The 23769-nt window shown below is 42.8% G+C and overlaps 1 protein-coding gene across 1 annotated transcript in view; it reads right to left on the bottom strand.

The window, feature by feature from the left end:
- Positions 1 to 5071: 5071 nt before the first annotated feature.
- The window catches only part of NAE1 (NEDD8 activating enzyme E1 subunit 1), a 28352-nt gene continuing 9654 nt past the window's right edge, over positions 5072 to 23769 (bottom strand). Inside the window, exons 10-20 of the mRNA XM_065416476.1 lie at positions 23287 to 23350; positions 21535 to 21626; positions 15030 to 15089; positions 14796 to 14929; positions 10436 to 10511; positions 10035 to 10074; positions 8895 to 8981; positions 7275 to 7367; positions 6704 to 6818; positions 6569 to 6618; positions 5072 to 5305 (exon numbers count right to left, since the gene is read on the bottom strand). Of these exons, the coding sequence (XP_065272548.1) occupies positions 5196 to 5305; positions 6569 to 6618; positions 6704 to 6818; positions 7275 to 7367; positions 8895 to 8981; positions 10035 to 10074; positions 10436 to 10511; positions 14796 to 14929; positions 15030 to 15089; positions 21535 to 21626; positions 23287 to 23350 (921 nt within the window). The 3' untranslated portion in view covers positions 5072 to 5195. The remainder of the gene's footprint in view (positions 5306 to 6568; positions 6619 to 6703; positions 6819 to 7274; positions 7368 to 8894; positions 8982 to 10034; positions 10075 to 10435; positions 10512 to 14795; positions 14930 to 15029; positions 15090 to 21534; positions 21627 to 23286; positions 23351 to 23769) is intronic.

A 23769-nucleotide genomic window follows, 5' to 3' on the forward strand; every position in this document is an offset into this window, starting at 1 on the left:
AATCTTGATTACCGGTATGTTATTTATCTCAAAAAAACTGCCACACTTTCTCCCCCTACGTCTGGCTGCCCACTTACTTCAACTGCTTGCTGATGATATGGAACCACTGGTCAATTTAAAAACTAGTAGTTCAAGTTTTCAAAGGAAATCTATGACCTTCTAGCTCCTGCTGTTACCACTAATGAGGAGCAACCAAACCTTGCATTGCATACACTTATGACTGTTTAAAAACCAGTATGGATCAAAAACAAAGACACTTGATGGAACATGGACTGCAGAGGCAACTCCTTCAATTAAGATTTTAATATTTAAATGATTAGTAAAATTAGCATATTTGACATAAAAATCAGAAAAATTCACAATTTCAACTCTAAAAACAAATATAAGAGCCCTGATCCTTTGGTCCAACAGAGCAGCATTCAGAGTGAGACTTAGGAATGGGGAGCACAAAGATAGCTTAAAGCAGGGGTAGGCAACCTATGGCATGTGTGCCGAAGGCGGCACGCAAGCTGATTTTCAGTGGCACTCACACTGCCCGGGTCCTGGCCACCGGTCCGGGGGGCTCTGCATTTTAATTTAATTTTAAATGAAGCTTCTTAAACATTTTAAAATCCTTATTTACTTTACATACAACAATAGTTTAGGTATATATTATAGACTTATAGAAAGAGACCTTCTAAAAATGTTAAAATGTATGACTGGCACGCGAAACCTTAAATTAGAGTGAATAAATGTAGTCTCGGCACACCACTTCTGAAAGGTTGCTGACCCCGGGCTTAAAGCCACAGTCCCCAAATGCTTGGGTCGGTCTGCATCAGTCCAGACACTTGCAAGCAAATTAGAGCAGACTGAGAGCTGCTGTAAATTACATTGACTACCGGCAGCTCCCAAGAGATTAATCCAGCAACTGAGAATTCCTGGAGCATAAACATAACCCAACTACATTTCCTTTTCCCTGGACATGACAAATGTGCCCAGGGTCAACAAAGGTAGGCCTCAAGCCACTACAGTATCTTTAAGCCCCTTGAAGATACTCCAGCTCAATGTGGGAATTTCAAGGGGGTTGGTTAAGCTAATTTTATGGCTACTTAGTGGCATCAGAGTAGTGCCTTTGAGAAATATCACAATGCTATAATAAAAGAGGACAGTTCTTGCCTTCACTAAGAATTCTTGATCTTCCCTTTCCCTCATTTCCTCACTGCTTTACAGAATGGCTCATGTACAAGGACCTTCCCATTCCCCTTAAATCTGTCAACCACACAAATGACTTGAGAGGGAGAGGTTGAGTTTTTTAAGCAGGAAGGACTCTTCTTCCATTCTCATCCTATTCTTACACACTCTCTCTCTCCTGATCCTCTGCCAATGACAGAAAACTCTGTAGCCTCCCAGTCTCCCTCTGCTTCCCACAGAGGCCACATTGTGAGGCTGACAGAATACTAGATCAGCTTCCTATTTATTTATTTAGCAAAGGACTGACCTTTCTCACCTTGGAGCTTCAAGTATCATTTTCAGTTCAGCTGAAGTAATTTTTTTTTAAGTTTATGATTACAAACATGATTTTTTTGTAATGTGCATTGCTAGTTTTGAATACTTTTAAGATCAGAGTCTACTTGAATACTTTTTAAATGGACTTTTTCTGAGAGAGACCGTACATAAAAGATCATTTTATAAACCTCCCATTGTTATGTATCAGTAGATCTGCTTCATTATAATATCACAGACCAGAGCCAAGCTGAGTAAGTCACCAGGCTCTGCTGCAGCAGAGAACTTTTGTGAAGCCTATAAGTTTGCTATAGGGTAGAAGACAAAAACATTCTCTCTTCTCCGTCAGCTAAGGATATCTAACCCAAATAATATATTCCCAAATACAGGCCTATTTGTATTTTTGTACAGCAATAAGGAAACACTTGGCTTATAATATTCAGAAAGGTACCTACAAAAATGAGGTCAGGGGAATGCTTTTCAAAGTGGATGAGAACATTCCAGACACTCAAGCCGATTTCAGGCTATCATTCTGCGGTAACACCAAACAGAAAGGAAAAATCAAAAATTCTCTCTGGCTGCTAATTAAGCCCTTTTTTAAAACTGTAAGTTTTTAAAATCCTAGGGATAGATTGTCAGCTGGTGTAAACTATCACAGCTTCATTGAAATCATGACAGTTTATAGCAGCTGAGGATCTGACCGCTATATTTCCAAACATACCAGTGTGTTTATCATTCATTGGTAACAACTTGGTGAACTTACAGCACTTAGGATGGTCATCATTTCTGATCCCCTAGTCTGCCACCTATGTGTTCATTCCATCTCTCCCCCCCCCCCCCCCACAATGGCTCACATATGTTAATGATTTCAATGAGTGGGGTGGGAAACAATTAATTGCAGGAATCAGGCACAGAAAAAAAACAAACTATTGGTCCACTCTACGCCGCCCCAAACAGACGTTAGGGATTTTAGAATCCCACACTAGACAGAGATCAGGCTGCAACTCAAGTGCTTTCCCCCACCCATTCTGCTGAGATGCTTGGCCTTCACAATATCCTCTGGCAAAGAGTATGCATTGTGTGAAGAAATACTTCCTTTTAAACCCGCTGTTTATTAATTTCATTTGGTGACCCCTAGTTCTTGTGTTTACTCCTTCTCATAACACTTCCTTATTTACTTTTGCTAAACCAGTCATGATTTTATAGACCTCTCTCATATCCCCCCCAGTCGTCTCTTTCAAGCCGAAAAATCCCAGTTTTATTAATCTAGGATGACCAGACAGCAAATGTGAAAAACTGGGACAGGGGTGGGGTGGGGAGGGTAATAGGAGCCTATATAAGAAAAAGACCCAAAAATCGGGACTGTCCCTATAAAATCGAGACATCTGGTCACCCTATATTAAAAACTCTACTCACCAGGGCCGGCTCCAGGCACCAGCAGAGCAAGCACGTGCCTGGGGCGGCACATGCTAAGGGGCTGCATTCCGTCCATTCTTGGGGCGGCAGAGTCCGAGCAGCTTTTTTTTTTTTTTTGCGCTTCGGCAGTTCGGGTGGCGGCAGTCCGAGCGTTTTTGTTTGTTTGTTTGTTTTTTGCTTGGGGCAGCAAAAATGGTAGAGCCGGTCCTGCTACTCACACCCCTAATCATTTTTGTTGCCTTTTTCTGTATCTGCTCAGGCAATAGGGACTCTAGGGCAACATCACCTTCCCAGAGTCAGTGTGTGTGGCAGGGCCGCCCAGAGGGGGGGGCAAGTGGGGCAATTTGCCCCAGGGGCCTCCACGAGAATATAGTATTCTATAGTATTGCAACTTTTTTTTATGGAAGGGGCCCCCGAAATTGCTTTGCCCCACGCCCCCTGAATCCTCTGGGCAGCCCTGGTGTGGGTGGGGAAGACAGGGGGAGCAGCACTCCGGGCAGCAGGCCCTAGAGCCAGGCACACTGGCCCCACCTCTCACGTAACAGGCTGAAGGGCAGAATGACCCCTTTGCCCCTTCCCAAAGTTACCGCTTGTCCCTGGGCTTGTCTTAGCTGGCACGAGGCTCCAAGGGTATGGGTACACTGCAGTTTGACACCCATGGGTGACCCGTGTCTGCTGATCCGTGCTCATGGGGCTCGGGCTAAGGGGCTGTTTCACTGCGGTATAGACTTTGCAGCGAGCTCTGTGACCCTCCCACCTCGCAGGGTCCTAGAGCTCAGCGCTGCAGCAGGAGCCTGCACATCTACACCCCACAAGGAAACAGCCCTTAGCCCAGGCCAGCCGCGGATGTCCAACTGCAGTGTAGACATAGCCCAGTCACCCCATTAGCAGCTCTGCTCTGCCCTGCCGGCACGGCACCAGCGCCCACGAGCTGCAGGGTGTCGCCTGTTTCCCGCCCAGCCGACTGAACCAGCCTGTGTGGAGAAGGGGCCGGGTCCTGGCGCTGAGCGCGGCAGCAATTCGCCCCGCGTACGGCTATGAGCGTCACTGGCCGCTTCTCGGAGCCGTTGCTCTTGCAGCTGCAGGGCGAAGACCTGTCAAAAGGCAGGGCAGGGCCGCTCCCTCCCTCCGGGGTTTCAGCCACCCCACGGAAGACGGGAGAAAGCGACCCCTTTTCAGTCAGACATACCAGCCCCCGCCGTCTCTCCGCGGGGAGACCCCCGCGCGGTCTGCGGCGAGGGACGCTCGCTCCTGCAGGGCGCCTCAGCCCCGCGCCTGGTGGGAGCGAGCCGCTTGTCTCTCCCGCCTCAGGCTGCTCTAGCAGACAGTTGCGCTGTTGCTGGAGGGCAGCGCGTGCAGCGCCCTGTCAATGGGCCCCTAACCTCTGCCCCGGTCCAAGCTGAAATGTAGGGCACGGCCTTTACGAACTAGCGCCGAGTTCGCCACGCAACCCCCCCCCCCCCCCGCGCAACATTTAACACGGTCCCCACGCACTGTCCTCCCCTCCCCAGGGAGAGCTGGCCGTACTGAGGGGTTAGGCGCGCTGCCTCTTCATGCACCTGTAGCGAGTCTTCTACAACCTTCCTTGGGAACATTGATTGATGACTCACTGCTTGGTGGGTTTCTTCTGGTAAAGGTGGTAAGGATGAAAGCACCCCCCCCCCCCATCTCTCTCTCACCTGTTTCCATCCAAAATGCTTTTAATACTATCACAGTCTTCAGCATTTTGGGATTACTGCACAAAGCTGCATAGTTGTGGCAGGATGATGCCAATTCTCCCTCTTGTGCCATAGGGCCCAGGTTTAAGAGGATTATTTCCCCATAGCTTATTATACTCCCAATTAAAATACTGTTCTAGTACTTCCTTACATTAACAGGTTTCAGGTACAAGGGTTTATAATTATTTTGCTTAGACGCTTTTATAAAGAGGCTAATTATGGACCAAGTAGAGTGGTTCAACAAGTCTCTGCTTTGACATAAGTCAGCAAGGTGTAAGTGACTAAATTTAAGTTCTGTTACCACAGAATAGACAGTGCATTGTTTGAAGACACTTGAAGAAATAATGGTCAGAAAATTCTACATATTACATGAAAACAAATATCTTCCATTTTATGGTGTGATTTACTTGTCTTGTCCTCAGAATAAAATAAGAGTACCCTTTATTTGCAATAAGATTTTAATATGGAGGAAAATACAGAAGAGTTTAGTTATTGGTACCACACCACACTAGTGATATTTTACAGAATGGAGCAAACCTGACGGCAATTACAATTTCCAACATATATACCATAGTTGTTCTATAACTGGAAAGTTGCTGATGTCTGTGACATTCCACTGTAAATATAGGTGTTATTAAAAATTACAAATTGTCCTGTAATTACTTTGACAACCTCTTGAGCAGCAGCACCTATTAAAGTGAAGGGGGAAAAAGAATAACGTTGGCAGGTAATTATATTTAAAAAAAAAAACCACAAGAGCAACAGTATCTGGTGCAGATTTCAATATAAAGATGAAACAGTTTGACAGACTGAGTTTAAATGCTTTCCTGAATCAGGGCAAAAAGTGATTTGGTATTTGTTTTTCAATTCAATTTTTTAAAAAGGCATATACATATAAGTTTATGTAAATATTTTATCATGTGAACTGGTGAAAAAGAAACTGATCTTTCTGAATTAATGCAAGAGAAGTGTCTACATCCCCTAACCTGATTTTTTTCCTAATCAACCATTTTTCTAAAACATTTCCTCCCCTCCCATTCAATAATCCCCTTTCCTTTCAAAAGAGATTATGCAGTCCAGAGTCTGAGTATTGGAAAATTCAGGTGATAGAAAATTTAGCTAGTAATTAGCTTCTCTACGTTTTATTTCTTTAACTGTTGAACAAGCTCTTAAATTTTATTTTATTGCTATAACCCCTTTTAATACCTCTATAAAAATACTGTGTTCACGTTTTCTTTGCCATTATAAACTCTTAAGAACCCTGATCTTGTCTTTATACATTTTTCTAAAGTACCACGTACACCCATGGCAATAGAATTTTCTTTAACCTTTAAAAAAAATCCAAGTTGTTTATATAACTAACACTTCAACTGGTACTGTAAGAAGACAAGTAAGTAAAAACAGTTAAGATTGCAATAATACTTCTATTATATACATTTCAAAATGATTTACATCTTGGTTATAAAATATTTATTGCAGCCTGAAATAAGGCAATGTTGGTTAGGTACAGATTTACAAAGTTCGCAGAGTTAGCAATGTCTACACTGAAATTAGAACTAAATTAAAATTAGTCATATTGTACTATTGTTTCCGTCAATGCTTCAGATTTTTATACTTTCACTAGTCACATATACACATTATAAATTTTATTTTAAACTAGAGTAATAAAAGTACAAGTAGTATAACTGGCCTAATAAGGTCATTTTGTAATTTCCCATTATTTCTTTTATTCCAATCTGATCACTTTCTCAGACAACTTTTTCCATATAGCATATGACACACCGACTTTAAAATGTTGCAGTACTAATGCAGTCTTTGTCTGCAGCCCATAGTTATTCCCTTTGCTCCAAATATACTGAAGAGGAATTCCATTAAAATAATAAATATTGGGCTCAAAAATAGCTCGGTTGACAGTTCTAAATGGACCTGTGAAAATAAAGTGGTATTCTTACCTCCCAAGAATGCAGCGATAGTATGTGGCTCAGCAGCTCCATAGCGACAACTAGATAGCAAAAAGTAAAATAATTAGTATTTTAGGGCAGTTTAAATAAAGTAATGCAAGTGACATCTTATCATACAATACTTACAATTCATGGACATAATCATCCTTCACTGTTACAGACAGCCCATATTCCTGAAGAAAACCACTGAGGCAAGATTTCAATTTTCCAATATCATCTTCCACTTGGTAGTTATACACACCTAGGACATAAATTATGAGCCATTTCTCCTCATTGGACTTTAATATGCCAGAGTTAACACAACCAATAATTTTTTAAAATTGTGCTATGATTACCTTGTTTGTTATTGCAGTCATTAACATTTTTATTCAAGTAACATACATTCGTATTTAATTTTAGCTCTAACAATACTGAACAATCAAATACCACTGATGATGTTCATTCAGCAGAATACTAAATCGTCATGTAATTTAACTAATTTTTACAAGCAATTAAAACCATCATCATCAATCTGCATTCATTTGTTAATCTTAAGCATCTGGTCACTTTGTAATATTTGCACAATAAACGTACTCTAGTTTAGTTCAAATATTTACTTAATCATTTTTATAGTTCATATGTATTACTGTATCATAAATTAGATCAGTATATTTCCTAGAGTGACTAATATGTATCTAAAACTATGGTAATAACCTACCTGGGTATCTACCATGCTGTTTATAAAATCTATCCACAGCTCGTAGCATTAAGTATAGCACTATCTCACTGTCTGGATTATCCATGCTGGAAACTGAAAATGATTAAAAAAACAAAAAAACAAACAAAAAAAAACAAAATACAGATTTTAAATTGGTTTAAAATAGACTTGGAAATAGATGGAATGATAAAAGTATTTCACATTTGCTTGAATGTAAAACGCATTTTTTACGGTTTCGCCACCACACCCCCATGGGAGACAACTGAGAGGTCTCCCCTTCAAGTTTTAGTGATGGATTGTTTAGATATGTAAGTGACGAAGTATACTAAATGTTATGTACCCATATATTTTTATATAATCTCAGTTTGGAGCGGTCCACCTGTTCTTACTTAAACTCCACCAATGCCAACAATTGCTTGGTTGTGATATTTACCTCTAGTCACAATTCGAGTTTCATAATTACACTTGGCAGAACTTTATTTTTATATTTTTATAATTGTGATGGATAATAGTCTATTTTTAAGCATTTTAAAATATTTTTGTTGATTTAGATATACACAGTTGCAGGAAATTGGGGGGGAGGGGGGGAGGTCAGCCAATTATTTTAAAGACAGTAGACATTGAGAATCAAAAAGTTAAACTTTATAACCATTAAAAAACAAATTGTCAACATTACATCAAAATACACAAAGGAAATATCCTAAAGTCAAACTCTTACTTCAAGAAGATTTTGCTTATCTGTAAATTTTGATTTTTAAATCAATGGAACTATTTTTTTTGTTCATTTTCCATTCATGAAATCAATGTTTACCAATACAAATCTAATCCTTCCAAGCCTATTTATAATGTATATTTACAAAAGAAACACTAAGGGCAATAATTATATAATAAATGGAAGTCTCCTTAAGATAGGCACAAAAAATGATGTAGGGACAATACATATTGAACTTTTTAAATGTAAAATTAAACAAGTTCCTGAATTATTGTACCCAACATAATATGAACCAGTTCAAGGAAATTTTACTTATGTACTTTGTGAATGCGATAAACAAAAAACCATTCTTTTGGCCAAAACATTATGACAAGACTGAAAAGACACATACTAAATGAGTGCTGTTTTTCTAAATGACTGCTGTTTCCCTTTTAGTATTTACCTTGGAATTTGGAGTTATGTATGTTTGAAAAGTCTGTAGCAGTTATTTGCCTAATTTTTATTAAATGATACTTTGCCACATAATTTATTCACAAAATACAACAACTGTCAGTAGCTAAAAAAAGATAATTAAATATTTGCTCCTGAGGAAGAACCTTTCTAGCTCCTGTTACAAAAAACTTAAGTCAGACAGGAGAGAATATAATTTAAAGACTATAACACCTTGATGAGGATGAATGTTTTACTTACATGGCTGCTGAAGAGAAAATATCTGCCAGGGAAAACTACCACACACATTAATTCAGTGGCTCATCTTTGAGCTTTTAAAACAAAATTGTCATAAAAAATATTTTTAAATTATGCTTTGAAATATATACAATATGTATTTTCTGTTTAAGTATGGTTTCATGATAAAAGAAAGAGGTTCAAAGAAAAACTACGAATAAATAAAAATAGAAAGTCCTTACTAATTTCATCCTTGTTAAATGTATTTAAACCATACTCTTCAGAAAGGGATCTACACCGCACTACTCGAAGAAACGCTGAGTTGCTGCCTGAACAAAGAACACAGAAAAGAAATATTGGAGCACTGGTTAAAAAGTTGCAATATTTTCTTCAGCATTTCAGAATTTACTTACTGTTAAACAATGTAGAGTAAATCTATCACCAACTGATGTTATTTTAGTTTTTATTGTATTTCTTCAGTGGTGCAATGTAATAAAATCTTTTAGAAGGTAAATAGTTTTATTAAAATGTTCTATATTTGTGTACTTCAAAATTCCAGTCATGTTGCCTATTGCACTGTGATAAGGATTGTCAATACATGTGGTACCAGACTCCAGAAAGGATGATGCCCTACCCTCCTCCTCTTTTATGGTCATCTGTTGGACCACAGGCATCAGCCCCACATTTTCTTCCTCCATCCTCCCAAAAGCTGTTCTCTTTCCTAAGTTGCACTAAATAGTGCTGCTTCCTGCAGCACTGCCTACTCTCTCTGTGGCAACAGGCAATCTAGAGAGAGCAACATTCTAAAAAAATCAGTGGTTGGGGATGGGCAAGAGTGAACCTGTGGCAGTGGTAAAATGGCAGAAAGGGGAAGAAAAAAATAGACAAATATGGATGAACATAGGGAAGGGGGGAAAAAACCACCTCAAACAAACCAAAAACTCTAAATACATGCCACAACTACAGCACTTCAAATACAACAAATACTTATAGTTTCAGATGGCTGCTGTTTTCCTTGTCATATGCCCTAGTATTTATTAATATACAAGGGTAAAACAAACTTTGCCCAAATGAACAATAGTTCCATCCAGAATCATCAGTAATTAATTTTATTTATTTTATTTTTGTGGGCATATAACATTCAGGCATCTGCCTATAGCTTTCCATGCACCTTATTCTGACAGGTACTAAGCACTTGCAACTTCTATTGAAGTCAGTGGGAGATATTTGTGTCCATTACTTCTCAGGAAGAGGCACAACATTTGATTCAAATACTGAGCTAGAGATTAATATAGCTACACTGTGAATAATTTTAAGACTTCCTGAAAATTTGTATGTGCATAAAACAAGAATGACGTAATGTAAAATCCAAAGATACTTACAAAGCAATTTTAACTCTTTCTGTGAAATTGACTCTGGTGCCTGCAAGGAACAAGAATATGTTTGTTCCTGCACAAGACAATGGTTAGAAGATTTACATTTTCAAAATTATACTGAAATGGATGTTAGATCAAATGTTATCCAAGGAAGACTTATTATGTGTTCATATGTCCCTTTCACTTAACATTCTAAATAGTCACAGGAAAGTACAAACAATGCAGAAATACACACACTGTACGTATAGTGAAATCATATTAGAACTTTAGTAAGACTCTCCAAGAGAATGTGGTAGTTAAGTCAGCTCTTTACTGTCTCTATTTTGCTCCTTTCCCCATTCTTTACGGACTACATGGAAAATTATTGTCCTTTTGAGAGAAATTAAATGAGGTTCTAACGTAACTACCTTGCCTATTGACTGTAACAATTTAGCAGCATGGTTACCCACAGCAGCAGCATCTTTCTTTGCTTTTTCACGGTATCTGTAAAGGGTAAGAAATAGTTTTAATAGTTTAAACTGTAGTTTAAAGCTACAGTTTTATTTTAAGAGCCTAAAATTGAACAACACTTTTATAACCATTCTTACCCTATCTGTTGTAAACATGAATAAAGTCAGAAGATCAGATACCTCAGCAGCAGAAGAGCCAATGGTACCAATCACATGACTGTTTTGCTGTAGCTCTAAGTTACTTGTAGAAGCAGCTTCATAACTCAGTGCACTGGAATGACTTTGCCATTAGTAAGCATTAAAAGGAATATTACTGTGGAAAGTTACAGGGCAAAAAATACTAATTCCTTTCAACAATGAGAGGACCAGCACTAAAGAAAACATTGAACCAAGTATACTATACAAATACAACTGACCAATTTTTATATTGTATTTTATGATGTTTTAATTATATTATATTAATTCTTTGGGCAGCAACCCACGCACCTCAGTAGCAGGACACACTATGAAGCTCAAAGTGCTATACCTTAAATAACAAGGGAACCCAGGCAGACCCATCATATCTGGCCACAACACTTTTACTGAAGGAATATCAGGACTCTCAGAAACCATCCTCAAACCATATGCCACACAAAAGGCCAGCTTCCTCCAAGACACAACTGACTTCCTCAAGAAACTCAAGAACATCAGCAACCTCTCCCAGAAAACCATCATTGCCACCATGGATACAGGGGTGAAGGTAAATTAAAGGACTTACCGGTACGCAGGAGTCCTGAGCGGGATGGGGCCTCAACTGGAAGAGGTGGGGCCTCAACTGGAAGAGGCGGGGCCTTTCAAGATTTAAAGGCCCTGGGGCTCCAGCTGTGGCTGGGAGCCCCAGGGCCTTTAAATCACCCCAGAGCTACCAGCTGCAGAGGCATCTGGGAACCCCGGGATAGTGGCGGCAGGGCTCCGGAGGTGATTTAAAGGGCCCAGGGCTCCAACTGCTGCGGGAAGCCCTGGGCCTTTTAAATCCCCATCGGAGCCCGGCTCCGGCAGCCAGGCTCGGGCGGGGATTTAAAGGGCCTGGTGCTCCTGCCACTGAGGGGAGCCCTGGGCCCTTTAAATCGCCGCTGGGGTAGCGGCGGCAGGGCTCCGGCAGCAATTTAAAGGGCCAGAGGCTCCGGCCACTGCGGGAAGCCCCGGGCCCTTTAAAGCACTGCCGGAGCTCCGCTGCAGGGCCGGAGCTCCGGGACCTTTAAATCCCCATCCGAGCCCGGCTGCCGGAGCTCCAGCGGTGATTTAAAGGGTCCGGGGCTCCCCGCAGTGGCTGAAGCCCTGGGCCCTTTAAATCACCACTGGAGAAGCCGGTCCAGTCCGGCATGGCGTACCATCTCTTGCCGGTATGCCGGACTGGCTTACTTTCACCTCTGCATGGATGTCATCTCCTTATACACCAACATCCCTCACCATGATGGCATTGCTGCCTGCTTCAAACACCGTACAAGATAATGAACAGTGCTCGAAAATCCAACCCAAACACATCAAACTGATCCCTTTCATCTTCACCCACAAGTTTACATTTAACAACAATCACTTTGCCCAAACAATGGGAACAGCTGTGGGTACTAGGATGGCTCCCTAATATACCAACCTTTTCATGGGCCATCTCGAGAAGAATTTCTGGACAAATACACCATAAAACCAATGCTATACCTGAGATATGTTGATATTTTCATCCTCTGGAGAGACAACCTAAACTCCTTCACAGATTTCCACCACAGCTTCAACCACCAAACTCTTTCTAGAAAACCAATACCATACCAGCATCAACTTCCTGGACACCAAGATCAGCTGCAACAATGGAACCCAACAACTGACTATACACAAAAATCCCACAGATCAATACACTTACTTCCACGGAACCAGCAACCATCCCAGACACACCAAGAAGCCTGTTGTCTATAGCCAGGCACTCAGATACCACAGAATTTGCTCCAAAGAGAAATTCTGGGATACATATCTAAACACACTTAAAACTGCCTTCACTAAACAATGACATCCCACCAAATACCCCTGAAGGAACCTGCTTCAATACAGAAGAAAAAATAAATAAAAAAACCCAAACCCACTGACCACACAACCCTAGCTGTTACCTGCTATCCCACTCTAGAACACATATGGGATATCAAACAATTAATGCTTTTATCAAACAACCCATCTTTGATGGGGACCACATCCTGAAAGAAATCTTTCCCAAATGCCTTCTTCTGGCATTCAAACAACTCCCCCGCCCTCAAGCTCATCATCAGAAGCAGGCTCCCCACAGACCAGGACACACCAACTCAAAGCAGCAGCAGACCCTGCCAGAATCCATGAAAAACCTGCAGCCATATCTTCATTGCTACAATGACCAATACCTCCCCCCAACACACCTTTCAAGATCCCTGGGTCACACACACGTTCCTATCACAAAATGTGGTATACCTCATCCAGTGCATTAAATACTCCAACAGCTATGTGGATGAAACCAGATAATCACTACTCTCTCAAATGAGCTCACGAAGAAAAATTATAAAAGACCCTACAGCCCATGGGCAAAACACTTTTCACAAAATGATCACTCCATATCTGGCTTCTCAATCCTCATCCTCAAAGGAAACCTGCACAACACTTTCAAAAAACAAGCCTAGGAACTGAAATTCATAACTCTGCTGAACACTAAAAGCCATGTACTTAACAGAGACACTGGTTTTATGGCTCACTACAACAATTTATAACATCCCCTACTGCCTTCTAATCCTTAATTGCCCACTTCATTTTAAATGGTCTCCAACAGCATGCATGGAAACCCTTATGCTTAACAATTTGTCACCTTGTATTTAGCTCAGACACACTGGTGACTTTCTCCAAACCTGAGGAAGAGCTCTGGGAAGCTCAAAAGGTTGTCCCTTCACCTACGGAAGTTGGTCTAATAAGAGATTTCCTCACTTACCTTATCTCTCTCATATCTTAAATAGTTATTTTCAATATTTTTTTTTCGGGAATGAATGAAACATTATGCTAATACTCCTTTTAAATATAAACTGAAGCGTATCAAGGAATTATTTCTAATTTTACAAAATAGGTTTGTAAAACAATATAGGCCTTCAAGAATTTAGAGAACTAAAAATGTCTTTCATACCTATGCAAATCCAATAATTCACTTAATACTTTGCTATGGTTTCATTTTTGCAGGATAAGGCAACAGGTTAATTTTCTCTCTCCTTACACGGAAGAACTCTCACAGGGGGACGCTCTCTCTCCCCCTTCCTCCCAAGGAAAAACATTTTTACAGAACTCCTCCCAAATATATTAAAATCTAATCTACATTATATTTTAATGCCATCTATGACAGTTTTGGGGACATGTCTGTATTGAATTATTAATTCTGTTTTGTTTTATGAATGTCATTTATGATTGCAACTGTTGTTGTAGATTAGTACATTTACTTTGTAGCCAAAGCTATGTCCAGGAAGCTGTGATGGAGCAATCAAGGGCCGCTAACACTGAACAACTTTTTTCCTACTGAATTTGGAGCCTAAAAATTTGTCAATGGAAGTGCAGCAGGAAGAAAGGTGATAGACTTTTAAAAGAAGGCTGCTTAAAGCATGTGGTGGATGGGCAGTGGACAGACAAGGAATTCTACTGCCAGAAGTCTAGAAGTCAAGCCCAGGATTCAGACTACACAGAGGAGACTCATAGGGGTCATGAAGTCCCACTGAGGGGCAACGTGTTCAGGACTGTTTGCATTTTTCTCAAGAAACACTAGTGCTGCTTAAAAGTAAGTGTTTATGGTGAAGAACTTCCTTTGCTAAATGTGTATTGCCAATGGGGGGCTGCGGGAAGTGATGGCCCAGCCCACGCCGCTTCCCGCAGCCCCCATTGGCCTGCAACAGCGAACCGCGGCCAGTGGAAGCTGCGATCGGCCGAACCTGCGGATGCTGCAGGTAAACAAACCGTCCCAGCCCACCAGTGGCTTTCCCTGACGGGCCGCATGCCAAAGGTTGCCGATCCCTGCCTCAGACATGCTTAAGAGACCCAGAGGTAGGAACAGTGATCACTTCCCAGAACCAGGGTGCTAAGAGGCATGTGGGCTTCAGCAGTTGGATCCAATCAAAACAAACTGGCGTCCATCCAGATAGGAGGGTAGGACCAGGTTGTAGCACCATCTACAGTCTAATTTTTTTTTTTTTTTAGAAATGGCTTCTGAGAATTTGGCCCATCCTGTGAAATCTAAATCAATGCCCTCCATTACTATAATGCTGATTGTCTTTGAAGAAAAAACTCAAATACTTACACATTTTGCAATTTGATAAATTTACCCGAATCTGCTATCATATCAGGAATAGTGCCCCGGACAGGTAAATTTCCTTGCCCCTCTTTTGCTACAAATTCTTTTACAGCTCGAGCTAAAATCCAAAAGGACGGCGTCTGCAAGAGTACAAATAGCAGAAATTTATTTTTCTTGTACACAAAAGTATCTGTAATAATATTCCTATACAAACATCTTATCCTTAGTTACTCTTGTTACCTGCTGTGTGAGATTGATGCAACGATCATCATTAAAAATGTCTTCAATACAGCTTGGAATCTGTAAGAAAAAAAATATGTATACACACACACACACACACACACACACACGTATTTACCCAAGTTTCTTATTCAAGAATTGTCCCAAAAGTAATTATGTGGGCAATTCAATATCTAAATAACGTCAAAAGTCATCTTTTCTGAACCTCCATGAAAGAATCTGTCCCACTGGCTACAAATACTTTAGGATAAATTACCTCTTTACCATCATATTTACAACATGTCAATTGCTAAAAGTGTAGGCTTCTAATTAACTCAAACTTTACACACCAAATCTGGCCTTAGCAACACCCTTGCAATTTCAGTGAAAACTGGAGAGGGTTTAAGATATGGAAACATTTGCCCCTAATGTTAGGAATTACATACATTTAGCAAGGGCATAATTTCAGAAAAATTCTGGGGGCAGGAGGAGGGGGAAATATGTGTCAGCATACAGACTATTTAGCAACACAGACCAAATAGCAACACAAATAAGAAAAATTGGGCAATTATTGCTTTCCTAATGACTGCATCCAAAGTCAGGGGAAAGGAAGAAATACGACTGCCCCCCACCCCATAGCAAATGATGCTCCTGGCATTTAGTTTTGGTAATGTTAATAGATTCTGGTCATGTCCACACTAATATTATTGGTCAAATAGGAGTTTTTGTTCCATCAAATGTTCCTTTGGCCCGTCACAAATCAACACAGTATGTTAACTGGAGAGTAGACCAGTTCTGCAGTAACCTGAGGCTTGCTAATACATATGAGTTGGACATGTCTTTAAGAAAAGCGTAACGCCTCAAGTACACAAGACCATGCAACAATGTTTTCCAAAACAATGTTTGTTACAGGAAATCCATAACCCTCTAAAAACTTTCTGTAGATCTGTTGATTTAGGTTAAGAAAGAACTGGTAAGTTTTATGCAAATGAATACTTTACATTTAGTAAGAGTTGTAAAATTTATTTCACTCTTAATTCTTTTAAACACTCATGTTCACCATTAAGTTATACTGTGGAAATGCTTTTGACACCGATTTGAAAGACTGTGTTCTACTATCTGACTTCACTAAGTATTTTTAATGAATTTGTGCTCCTTGCTGAGGAGTTAAGGCCTTTAACATTAGTTAAGCAGCAGAGCTTAGAAGAAGGAACATTTATCTGAGGCCTGGTCTACGCTAGGAGTTTATGTCGAATTTAGCACCGTTACATCGGATTAACTCTGCACCCGTCCACACCACGAAGCTATTTAGTTTGACATAGAGGTCTCTTAAATTCGACTTCTGTACTCCTCCCCAACGAGGGGAGTGGCGCTAAATTCGACATGGCCATGTCGAATTAGGCTAGGTGTGGATGGAAATCGACGGTAATAGCTCCGGGAGCTATCCCACAGTGCACCACTCTGTTGACGCTCTGGACAGCAGTCCGAGCTCGGATGCTCTGACCAGCCACACAGGAAAAGCCCCGGGAAAATTTGAATTCCTTTTCCTGTCTGGGCAGTTTGAATCTCATTTCCTGTTTGGACATCGTGGCGAGCTCAGCAGCACTGGCAACGATGCAGAGCTCTCCAGCAGAGATGGCCATGCAATCTCAGAATAGAAAGCGGGCCCCAGCATGGACTGATCGGGAAGTCTTGGATCTGATCGCTGTGTGGGGCGATGAGTCCGTGCTTTCCGAGCTGCGATCGAAAAGACGGAATGCAAAGATCTACGAGAAGATCTCTAAAGCCATGGCAGAGAGAGGATACAGCCGGGATGCAACGCAGTGCCGCGTGAAAATCAAGGAGCTGAGACAAGGCTACCAGAAGACCAAAGAGGCAAACGGACGCTCCGGATCCCAGCCCCACACATCCCGTTTCTACGAGGCACTGCATTCCATCCTAGGTGCGGCCGCCACCACTACCCCACCACTGACCGTGGACTCTGAGGATGGGATATTGTCGACGGCCGCTTCCTCGGACATGTTAGCGGACGGGGAAGATGAGGAAGGAGATGAGGAGGACGAGGCAGTCGACAGCGCTTACAACGCTGATTTCCCCGACAGCCAGAATCTCTTCATCACCCTTACAGAGATCCCCTACCAACCGTCCCCAGGCGTTAACCCGGACACAGAATCAGGGGAAGGATCAGTCAGTAAGTGTTTTAAACATGTAAACATTTATTTTTAACAGAACAGGAATATTAACAATATTAACAATGGGTTTTTCATGATTACTTTGCCCTAGGCGCTTAACGTTTCAGTCCTTGGCAGTGCAACTACTGAAAAAAAATCTAACAATGTCCGGTTTAGCATGATTGTTTTGCCCTAGGCGCTCTACTGTTTAGTCCCTGCCAGTGCAGCTACAGTAAAATCCGGTCTATATGTCCGGGGATAGAGCAGAAATCCTCCTGGGACATCTCCACGAAGCTCTCCTGGAGGTAATTGGAAAGCCTTTGCATCAGGTTCCTGGGGAGAGCGGCCTTATTGGGTCCTCCGTGGTAGGAAACGTTTCCGCGCCAGGAGACGATCAAGTACTAGGGTATCATTGCCTTGCAGAGCATGGCGGCATACGGCCCTGGTCTTTGCAGGCTTTCCCGAAGCATCCGTTCTTTCTCCGTCTCTGAAATCCTCATCAGAGTGATGTCGCTCATGATGACCTGCTTTGAATTAGGTAGGGGAATGTTAGTATTGGGACTGCTTGCCTGTTCCTTTACAGAACTGTAACCGGCGGTTTAGAGCCACGCGGTGGAGGCAGGAGAGGAGCAGCATACAGGGATCTTTCCCTGGGACAGCCGCGAGGGGGTGGGACAGGGGCAGAGTTCATGCTTGCCGGATTGCTAGCAGCAGGGACTGGCATTGCTTTGAACGTGAAAGGAGGCCAGTGCTATTATTAAAGTTTTAAGCAGCCACAAGTCTACGGCTTACCATGTCAGCCTGTTACCCAAATTCCGCTGTCCTGTCCCGCTTGTCTGATCTGCACTGCAAGACCCCAGGCACTGAATGCGAAGGCTGAAAATCCGACCTTGTCCTGAGTGCGCATGTGATAGGTGCTGTGCATGGTCTTGTTCACAGAGAAAGACTATGTTCTTTGTTCACCCAAAAATTTATCTTTCTGAGGAATTCACTCCTTTTTCCCCATCCCACAGCTGCTACTGTCTCCCGAACTACCCTGGCATCACACTCCCAGAGGCTAGCGCAGATTAGGCGTAGGAAGAAGAGGACACGGGAGGACATGTTCTCGGAACTTATGGGCTGCTCCCGATCCCAGGCAGCCCAGCAGACCCAGTGGAGGGAGAACTTGTCCCAAATGCACCGAGCACACATGGAACGGGAGGAGAGGTGGCGGCAGGAAGACCAGCAGGCGACTCAAACGCTGCTTGGACTAATGAGGGAGCAAACGGACACGCTCCGGCGCCTTGTGGATGTTCTGCAGGACCGGAGGCAGGAGGACAGAGCCCCACTGCAGTCTATCTCTAACCGCCCTCCCCCGCCACAAAGGCCCATACCCCCCTCGCCCAAAGTCCCAAGAAGGAGGGGGCAACAGAGTCCGTGAAAACTCTCACTCCACCCCTGCAGACTGCTCAAGTACCAGAAGGCTCTCATTCCCCAAAATTTGATAAGTCCTTTCCTTCCCCCCTCACCCAAGCCCCCGTCCCAGTTTCATCCCCCAGTTTCATGTGTAGTTGCTAATAAAAAATACGTTTCTGTTAATTACTGTTTCCATCATGTTCTTTTAGAGGAGAGTCTGTTTGAAGGGGGGGAAGGGGGTTGGTAATTGGACAGGACAGTCACCTTTACCAGGGTACAGACGCGGGGGCAGGTTCAGCAGCAGGGCACACACACATTGCATTCACTAGTTACCCTGGTCAGTCTGGGAGGTGGTTTTCATGTTCTGTGTGGGGAGGGGGGTGGGGGGGCTATGTGACTTTGTGGCGGGGGAGGGCGGTTAGAAATCTTATGCAGCGGTCCTTATCCTGGATCACAGAGCCACGCAGCAGGGGATCTGTAACCGTCCTCCCCCTGCCACAAAGTCACATAGCCCCCACACACAGAGTCCCGAACAGGAGGGGTGGCAGGCTCCGTTGAAACAACCAGTCCACCAGTGCGGAGCCTGTCATTCCTGGAGTTTAGAAGCGTCCTTTGCATCACTACACTACACCCGCTCCCCACCACAGTCTGCGTCCCAGGTTCAACACTTTCCCGCGAAAACAGTAATAAAGAAAACGGTGTTCATTAACAAATTTCAAGTGATTTTATTTTTAAACGTGTGTTGGAAGGGGGGGAACGGGGTATGTAAGTGGAGAGGATAGTGAACATTTACTGGGTAAAGAAATGGGGGCAGGTTCAGCTTCTCTGTAAACAAACTTAATAGTCACAGGTTACCCTGCTCACTCAGGAACCTAGCTTTCAAAGCCTCCCGGATGCACAGCGCGTCCCGCTGGGCTCTTCTAATCGCACGGCTGTCTGGCTGGGCGTAATCAGCAGCCAGGCTATTTGCCTCAACCTCCCACCCCGCCATAAAGGTCTCCCCCTTGCTCTCACACAGATTGTGGAGCACACAGCAAGCTGCAATAACAATGGGGATATTGGTTTTGCTGAGATCAGAGCGAGTCAGTAAGGTTCTCCATCTCCCCTTGAGACGTCCAAAAGCACACTCCACCACCATTCTGCACTTGCTCAGCCGGTAGTTGAAGAGTTCTTTTTCACTGTCCAGGGCGCCTGTATAAGGCTTCATGAGCCAGGGCATTAGTGGGTAGGCTGGGTCCCCGAGGATGACTATAGGCATCTCCACATCCCCAACAGTTATTTTGTGGTCCGGGAAGTAAATACCTTCCTGCAGCCGTCTAAACAGACCAGAGTTCCTGAAAACACGAGCGTCATGAACCTTGCCCGGCCATCCGACGTTGATGTTTGTAAAACGTCCCCTATAGTCCACCAGTGCTTGCAGCACCATTGAAAAGTAGCCCTTTCGGTTAATGTACTGGCTGGCCTGGTGGTCCGGTCCCAGGATAGGGATGTGAGTTCCATCTATAGCCCCACCGCAGTTTGGGAATCCCATCGCGAAGCCATCTATGATGAGCTCCACGTTTCCCAGGGTCACTACCTTTGAGAGCAGTAGCTCAACGATTGCGTTGGCTACTTGCATCACAACAACCCCCACGGTAGATTTGCCCACGCCAAAGTGGTTCGCGACTGACCGGTAGCTGTCCGGCGTTGCAAGCTTCCAGAGGGCTATGGCCACTCGCTTCTGGACAGTCAGGGCTGCTCGCATCCGGGTGTCCTTGCGCTTCAGGGCAGGGGACAGCAACTCACAAAGTTCCAGGAAAGTCCCCTTCCGCATGCGAAAGTTTCGCAGCCACTGGGATTCATCCCAGACCTGCAGCACTATGCGGTCCCACCAGTCCGTGCTTGTTTCCCGGGCCCAGAATCGCCGTTCCACAACATCAACATGACCCATTGCCACCATGATGTCCTCGGCGCGGGGTCCTGTGCTTTGTGACAGGTCTGTGCCACTCTCAGACTTCAGGTCCTCACCGCGCTGCCGTAGCCTCCTCGCCCGATTTCTCAGCATCTGCCTCTGGGAAAGGTGGATGATAAGGTGCGAGGTGTTGATAACGGCCATAACTGCAGCGATGGTTGCAGCGGGCTCCATACTCGCAGTGCTGTGGCGTCCGCGCTGTCACTGACCAGAAAAGTGCGCAAACTGATTTCCCGCCGGCGCTTTCAGGGAGGGAGGGCGGGAGTGACTGTTCGATGACGACAGTTACCCAAAACCACCCTCGACACATTTTTTCCCCCAGAAGGCATTGGGGGCTCGACCCAGAATTCCAATGGGCAGCGGGGACTGCGGGAACTGTGGGATAGCTGCCCACAGTGCACCGCTTCCAATGTCGACGCTTGCCCCGTTAGTGTGGACTCACAAAGTCGAATTACTGTCCTTAGTGTGGACACACACGTTCGACTTTAATATCGATTCCACATATTCGATTTAAGTAAAATTGAACTACTCTCGTAGTGTAGACATACCCTGATACAAACACCCAATTTTCATAAAAAATAGTCATGCGATGATATTGATATCCAAAAGTAAGCCTTACTCTTCTTAATACATCCGGACCATTTAAAAAAAAAAAATTAGTTAATGCAGTGTTTATGAAAGTGAAGAAAGAATAGTTTAGCAAGTGGCTCCAATCAGGCAGTGTGTGGACAGGTGCTTTGTACATTTCCCCAATACAACCGTGCCATTGTATTATAGCCCAACTGGAACTACCCTCTTGTGCACATACTACTAGTCCTGCCAAGTTGTTCCAAAATGTTTGTTTGGTTTATAAAGAGAATAAGAGGAGGTCATCAAAATAACTTTGACTGTAGATCTGCTGCGGAATTTTTGTTCTGAAAAAACAATGATACTATCAAAAGATACATGGTCCCCTTAGCTCTTCAAATGCATTATGTTCATCATTTAAAACTTAATAAACTACTTTTACCTTAGTAACATTTAGTGCTGTGTTTACATTTTTTATAGCTTCTTCAAAGTTCTCTTCATCTTCTGGGATCCCATTATCATTCTTTAAGATTCCTGTTTGAAAAGAAACAAATAACACAAGCAATAATACAAACTCCGCCTCCCACATTACATTTATGTCCTGGCAACACATCAGATTTTCTCTTGGTGAATCTGTGACATATCACTGTTCTAGTTCGGTCATCACAAAACATATATACATCACCACATTAAGAGACAAAAATGGCTACCTTCTCCCTCATCCATGTGTACAAATACTTTTATATGGTATTAAAAATACTTTGCACTCATGACGTCTTCCATCATAAGATCTCAAAGTTCATGTTATGAACATTATTGAATTAAACGTCACAATGTATAGGATGTAAGGAAAATGCTATCACCAGTTTTACAGATAGGGAAACTGAGGCACAGATGGATCATGTGATTTTCTCATGATTATATAGAAGTTTGAATCAAAGTCTGTAACAGAATCCAGAGGTCCTGAATTTCTGTCCAGTGCTTTAATCACTATACAGATATAGATATATGAGACCACGTACAACTGTTTCTTTATCTTATACTTATCAAAATACTTCTGATATTTGTAAAGTGACTTTCAAGTTATGAAACACTGAAGCTCTCCCTTTACTTGACACAAAACAAAAATATAGTTGAACATAAGTAACAGGAGATAAGGAAATGTTACTGACTGTAAATATCATTGTTAAAATTACTACAGTTTCACTTTAATACAACTGTTGAATAGAGTACTTACTCTAGGCTGCAGCAAAATCCAATTAGCATAAAACGCTGCACTTCAGTTCTATTAGAGAGCCAATCTTTATTTTAATGCAAATAAATAATTTCTTGAATAATTTACAGTGATGTAAATAGGATTTAGATATCAAGAGAAAAACAAATCCGTTTGTTTGTACCAGAAATTAAGTCTGTTCATAACTGGAAATAACATGGCCTTGTTTCTACAGCAACCTAAAATGCTTTATTTACATTTCTTTTAAAAATACTCCGTACATTTTCATGCTTGTGAAGGGTGCTAGATTGACAGCCCTTAACAGCGAAGTCCTCCATCCAAAGACTAATTACAATATGGTCACTAGATATGTACATTTCCCCATGCTACCCGCTAATGGGTGTCTCCATAGAATCACCACCTCTGGGGCTGAGAAAGTAATTCAACCTCCATGCTCATCTTAATCCTTGACCTTTCTGCTGATGCTGTTAAGAAAAGAATAACTTTGGAACTGATCTGTATGTGTGCATAAGCACGCACATGCATGTGCAAGCATGAGAGATGTGGACACAACCATTTGAAAATGAAATGGGTACAAACTTATTTCACATTGGCCCATCAGCCAACAGATATTTTCAGGCTGGTTTTATACCAGTGACATAGCCTCTTAATTCCACTAATAAGGAAAACCCAGATGCCTACTTTAGCAAAATTTTAATGTTTGGAAAACATAGCTAACTTTGCTTAAGTTAGCATTTGTCTTTTCTTTAAAGAACTGCAATAGAATGAAGGTGCTTGCCTTTGCTTAGAAAAAGAAACAAGTATTACCAGATGGCTTCATAAGACGACTCAGGATCCTAAGACACACCTATTCAAGAAATCATGAATCTGCATTGATATAAGTTCAGTTTCAAGCCACAGTGACAAGTTATGCCTTGTATGTCTTTTCATAGTGGCGGAAATGCCCATAACATATATTACCTTGTCTAATCAGCTCTCTGAAGGCTTCCTTTTCTTTGTAATTCCTAGGTATCTGCTCACTTTTCTAAATTGAAAGTATAAATAAAAGATAGATTAATATATAACAATTATGCTGTCACATGACTACCTTCTAGATCAGGGGTCGGCAACGTTCGGCACGCGGCTCGCCAGGGTAAGCACCCTAGCGGGCCGGGGCAGTTTATTTACCTGCTGACGCGGCAGGTTCGGCCAATCGCGGCCCCCACTGGCCACGGTTCACCGTCCCGGGCCAATGGGGGCGGCGGGAAGCGGCGCGGGCCGAGGGATGTGCTGGCCGCGGCTTCCCGCCGCCCCCATTGGCCCAGGACAGCGAACCGTGGCCAGTGGGGGCCGCGATCGGCCGAACCTGCCGCGTCAGCAGGTAAATAAACTGGCCCGGCCCGCTAGGGTGCTTACCCTGGCGAGCCACGTGCCGAACGTTGCCGACCCCTGTTCTAGATAGTT

Source organism: Emys orbicularis, chromosome 14 (genome assembly GCF_028017835.1).
Source record: "Emys orbicularis isolate rEmyOrb1 chromosome 14, rEmyOrb1.hap1, whole genome shotgun sequence".
Taxonomy (NCBI): domain Eukaryota; kingdom Metazoa; phylum Chordata; order Testudines; family Emydidae; genus Emys; species Emys orbicularis.